A 6,000-nucleotide genomic window follows, 5' to 3' on the forward strand; every position below is an offset into this window, starting at 1 on the left:
CAGTCCTTTTCCTCATCGATTCCTTGTTAACTGGTGTGTAATAACATAGCCATCACTCCCACTAACCCTTTCCTTGAAAGATAAAATAAAACCTCTCAATGGGTAAAGATCGATATCCATAACGCCCCCCTCCCTCAAAGTTACCTCTAAATTAAAATGTATTAGAAGATACAGAGTAGCATGAAAAACAGCTGACCAGCAGAGGGTGTAGTATATTTTTTGTTAATAGTAGCCTCTTTTAATTTTATTATAGAAAATAATAGTTACAACTATCATTTTCCTACGACTCTAAATATTTTTTTGTAACTATATTACTTTTACCACAGTGCTTTGACTCTGTGTATGGCACAAGGTATTATTGAGTTATTTATCCATGCTTGCCTTACTACATTTTTTATTTTTCTGATAATTTTCAGCATGATTGAAGCAGACAGGGGATTCGCCATCATCGCAGATCGTCGCAATGAGTCATGGAGCAGCGTTAAGACACTCCTGTACAGGATAGCGGTACGATAATTTAAAGTGCTTCTTAAATACGACGGCGTATTAGGTACTTATGCACACATATACACACCCCCACACACGCAGATTGGTGAAAGGATGAAGACTAAAGCATGATTTAATTTCACCAAGTATTGAATAGTAAATTTAAGCCCAGGGACATCACCTGGTTTAGACAGTAAATTAAATTTGATAAAGCTTTGAATGTGATAGTACTATACTAATGACTATAATTGTAACGTGTCAAATAGTCTGTTGTGTTAAGTGAAGGAGTTAAAAATTTAGTACTTTAAAGTTTTTGTCATTATGAATCACTGATGATCACGTTTGTTCTTTTAGAAATTTTTGAACGTATTTTGCAGTTGTTTATCTAGTCAGATTTGGATTTTCTTAAGTCAATGATGAATTTTGATTTGGGGGCAATGTACCTTTCACCTGGTATTGTGTGTATGTATTGAATTGTTATAATATGACAAATAAAGACATTGAAATTCTGAAGTCATTCAAGCTTAAATCCATCAAAATATTGTTGTTTGGGGAGTGAACAAAAGGAATTACTAAGCACAGTATTTTTTTGCTATTCTACTCTATATTTATATTATTTATTCTTGTATTTAACAGATAAAATAATAATTCTAATGAAAATATAACAATATCTAATAATAATGATCAATATTATAATTAATTTATTAATTCATTTAACAGCTGATTATACCAGTAAATAAATACATTCTTATTATGAAGAGCTGTCAAGCTCAAATCCATCAATATATTGTTGTTTGGACAGTTTAACAAAGGGACACAATAACTGTATAACTTTATTTTCATATAATTTATTCTATTGTTTAACAGCTAAAATAATAATTATAATGAACAATATATTATTAACAATGACCTATATTTTAGATTATTTCACTAAGATTATTTCATGTTTAAATTGTGTAATCCCCAGAAGGTCCTTCTGAATTATATAGTTGACGTTGAATTCTAACAAATTTTCAAATCGCTTTGCATGCTAAAACATAGACCTAAAATCTTGGCAGTGGGCACCGTGGGCTGCCTTTGGCCATACGTGCAGTTAATTGGTGTGGTACGCGTCGACCGCAGGCAAAGTGTGTTTAAAAAGTGCACTGCTCCTAATCGGTTCTGTAAGTGCATTAGAAGGTGGACTAAATCAAATTATTACTCACCAAAAAATGTCATGTAAATATAAATGATCATAATTGCAAAATGATTCTTGTAGTTAATCTTTTCCACTTTTTTTTTTTTCAGGGTTTCTTTCCAGGTAGTATGCAGTGTATTTATATCATTAAACCATGTGGATGGTTTTCCAGGAAATTCTCCGACATCGGCTTCAGTTTTGTTAAAGACGAATTTAAATTTAAGGTATGAGTGCTCAAAATAATATTATATCCTTCATTTATTTTCATTTACAGTATATTTGTATAGTAAATGAACAGTTAAACAACAACAAAAAAATGTTCTTTCCTCTGCCTGTTAGTATAAAGTGATGTAATTCTGTCGTTTATGGCAAAAACATAAATTCATTTCCCATCGAGGACAATTAATTTATTTTTATAATTTTTTATAAGTATTCTTGATCTTTTATGTTTATATTTTTATAGTAAATCAATTGTTAAACATCACAATAAACTTTAATTTATTCAGTTCTGCCTTTTAATAATACAATATGTTTAACTATAAAATGTAATATATATGAGGCCAAAATAAGATGGAAGATTATCATTTGACATGACAGATCATGCAATTTTGTTTATCATAAATTTCTATTGTTATTATGACTGTCACTTATGTAGCTAGTGAACTTGATGACTCATTGTGAATGAATAATCTGGTAGTACTACTGCATGTTTATTATATTATGCATGCATTACATTTTAACTAGCAGGCTTGTTTACAGAGGCCTATTCTATATCAGTAGTGCTCCCGCTGCTTCATAGGCTAGTACAGTCTATTGAGAGCTAGTATATAATATTTTCAACAGGTATAGAGGAGGATTTATCAAAATGAAGCCCATTTTTACAAAATGAAGCCAATGGCACTTCTTGATTGGACCCTAAACAAATTTTGTTACCCAAGCACAGTGACACAATAAATCAGTGTCGATAATCGGGTCAAAAAATTTCATTGGTTTTCTAAATAATTATCATTCATTCTTAGTATTTTGGACTCACTTTTAGTTGAAAAATATAGATTTTAGTTAACGAAAAAGGCAACCCTATTGTTTGAACTTTTGGGTCAGTGGAGTTTGGATAGCAAACTAGTATAATGAATGAATATAATTGGATTAATTATTAGCCTATTATATAAACCATATAGATACTGGTAGGTAAATGAGAAATTATTATAAACAGATTTATATGCTTATTTTTTAATCAAAATTGTCATTCATAATTTGATGTAGTTCATAAAGGCAATGGTCAATGGGCACATAAAATAATAGATACTACAATGTTTATTTATGTGGCATTGGTGATTACTTTTACAAAAGTTCAGGAGCTTATTACAGGCTTCTGCCATCTTGGTACGCAGCACATGTACTAGATATTTTTAATTTGTATTATCAGTGTTACATGTAATTGGTATTGTCATTGTTTCAAGTATTCCATGCTTTCAATGGCAGGCTTTCTGCTGTTGAATGTGAATTTAAATAAAATAAAATAAATAAAATTGTATTTTGTAGTACAATTAAAATAAATTTTGAAATCTTGAAATCCTAAAGACATTTTCTTTCTGAATTTTACTATGTAGATGAAAGCTATTAAAATTTAAACGGTATTATTTATTATTTGTGCTAAAACTATGATGTTATTGTTGATTCTTCAGACGGTATTACTTGACACGGTGGAGGAACTTCATTCACATATTGACCCTTCACAGCTAACGACTGATTTCAAAGGCACCATTAGGTTTAATCTGCAACTTTGGATCGAAGATAGAATGGTAAGAATTTAGGTGGTACGGCCACGAACAGCACGCCGGCTCAGAGATTAAGTTGCATGTTGCTGAAATAATCCCACAACATTGTTAAATTAATTTCTCTAAAACTTCCTCCTTTTATTCTCCCTGTAGTATTTATTTATAAAAATCAGAACAAAGAAACTCCTGTTTGAATTTAATATCAGAGATTTGATGGAAAATTAGATGACTAGTCGGGAAGCACAAATAGTGACATAGTCACACCTCTTAAATGCTTAAGTACGATCTTGTAAAGAAACAAAATTGCTATGGAACGAACTTTCTCTTTTTGATTAATTCTGAAAATGGTATGTTTTTTATAAAAATTTGTCACTTATGTTTTTACCTTTTGTTTATTTGTTGATATGCAATGAACTTCAGTATTAGCGCCCTCTATGATAATTTCACATTATTTTATTTCCCATAAGGCTATTGAGAGGTTTGCTGCGAATTGTCATGAAACTTCTCGCATCGTGCAATCTATATCTGATGAAATGAACCAACATGAGCTTCCAAACGACCTTGAGGCAGCCAAGCGAATGCTTCACGACCACACGGTGAAATGCACTGAGATGAAGGAAGACATCCTTAGCACACGCCGCCACGGTGAAACGCTACTAGGCTGCATACGAAAACCTTCCAAAGACAGCGCTTCCCTCAAGTTGGACCCAGATAAACTGTCCAATGTTTGTGCCGTCGAAAGGTTTGTATTTTCTTTTATGACTGCTTTTGCGTTTATTTTACCTTCAATTTCTGGTGACAGCAAGACAGAGAACATGAAGTTGAAAGATGTAGGATGTGGATCTGATGCAGTGGCTTAGATACTTGCCTTCAAATGAGTTCCAATTTCTGAAGAAAAAAAATATCATACCACACTTCAAACTCATGATAAAACAAAAGATCAGCTCTACTCACCGATTATAAATTAAAGTATTTTATACATTTTCCCCTTCTTTGTGCTTCCTGAACTTGAATTATTGACTGGATTTAAGTTTTTCAATTTATTTTGTTCTAATTTGTCTGTAAAGTGCTGCAGATCTTCAAAATAAGTAAGTATCAGCCATATCTAGTTTTTTGGTAGATTTTGCTACGTAAATGATTTTTTTTTTTTTTTTTTGGGTGTTGTAAAAAATGTACATGAATGCATGTGATGTAAATATATTATTTGTATGTCTTGCTGTCCATTTTTTTTTCAATCATTTCTGTTTGATTTTACTCTAGTGACCCTTGTGTTGATGGTTGTAGTATTCTTAATGTTAAACCAAGTAAAGATATATATGTACTGCAATGTTTCATTCCACTACAGTATAAAAGTGGATCTTTTTCGGGCAAAGAAGCTGGGAGTTGGATGATGATACAAAGTTATTCAGGCTTTAAAAGCGTCCTCTGCCAGCTGTCCTTTCAGGATGTCTGTGGGGCCCGTATTTTCAGGAGCTATTCATGTTGTGTTTCCTCTTTGTTATCCACCGTGCTTCTCTAATATGTCATTTTTGCCAAATATATTATTTTTCTATGGGTTTTTGCATTTTTCCAGTTGGCTGTATGGTTCTATTTGACGACGTGGACAGTTACGACTGATTTGTGAATGAGCTCGGATTTAGAATTTCTGTTTGCTATACGTGTACATATTATTATTATACTTTTACTTGGTTTAAATATTAAGAATACTACAACCATTATAGTAACTACATATAAAAATAATAATAATATTTTAAGACCCTGGTGTCAGTAGCTCACTTCTGATACTATATGTATACATCCCAATTTCTGTGGCCATACCATTTCAACAATTTTTCAGTTTTAAGCTGGTCACACACTTCGCCAACAGTCATCGGCTGACAGGGGTGGCCTCAGCAGGGAGAGCTGCCCCCCTCCCCCTGTCGGTGAGAAAAACCACAGTTCTTTGGGGAGAAAACAAAATTATGTGTATTTTTAACATATTAGACTCTAAATTGATAAAATAATCCTTTGAAACACAAAATTGTCAAAATTTTTCCAGGTGCTTCGCCCCCTTGACCATTTTTAAAAGATTTGGAGCGATGCTCAGCCACATCCACTTTGCTTTCATTGGGGACTTAAGCCCCCCCTCCGTGGGGGACCTAGCGCCCCCTGTCGGGTAAATCCAAGCCCCACCCTCTCAGCTGACACATAACTAATCAAAAATATAATAGCAGTTGCGTTGTTTTGCCATAGGATGGCAGAATAAATCTGCTTTGAAGACAATCTGCTCAGTCTGTTACCATCATCCGACAGCGTCGCATTATTGAGAGCTGACAGAGGGCGTACTATAGATTAAGTTGTCAGCAAACTGGCTATGACTGTCATACGGCGCAGCATGTGCGGTCTTAACTTAGCAGCCATGATTAAGAAAGCCTGTCTCAGCAAATATTTATCATAAATTTTTTTTTTTTTTTTTTTTTTTTTTAATTTTTAAAAATCTTAATAGTTAATGAATTTTAAATGAAATTAATATTTTTTTGTTTAAAATTTATTTTTTTTTTTTTTTTTTAAATTGTTTGT

The 6,000-nt window shown here is 32.6% G+C and overlaps 1 protein-coding gene across 13 annotated transcripts in view; it reads left to right on the forward strand.

The window, feature by feature from the left end:
* Positions 1–6,000, forward strand: part of LOC117108403 (guanine nucleotide exchange factor DBS-like) — an 83,397-nt gene that overhangs the window by 33,592 nt on the left and 43,805 nt on the right. For 12 of the 13 annotated variants that reach the window (XM_033250411.1, XM_033250415.1, XM_033250413.1 and 9 more), the window contains 5 exons: positions 417–507; positions 1,774–1,887; positions 3,349–3,465; positions 3,909–4,183; positions 4,509–4,529. In XM_033250411.1, coding sequence (XP_033106302.1) covers positions 417–507; positions 1,774–1,887; positions 3,349–3,465; positions 3,909–4,183; positions 4,509–4,529 — 618 coding nt within the window. The remainder of the gene's footprint in view (positions 1–416; positions 508–1,773; positions 1,888–3,348; positions 3,466–3,908; positions 4,184–4,508; positions 4,530–6,000) is intronic. The other variant, XM_033250406.1, reaches the window with a different exon arrangement.

Source organism: Anneissia japonica, unplaced genomic scaffold, assembly GCF_011630105.1.
Source record: "Anneissia japonica isolate Jap-2015-1 unplaced genomic scaffold, ASM1163010v1 scaffold1776_len382430_cov169, whole genome shotgun sequence".
Lineage (NCBI taxonomy): Eukaryota > Metazoa > Echinodermata > Crinoidea > Comatulida > Comatulidae > Anneissia > Anneissia japonica.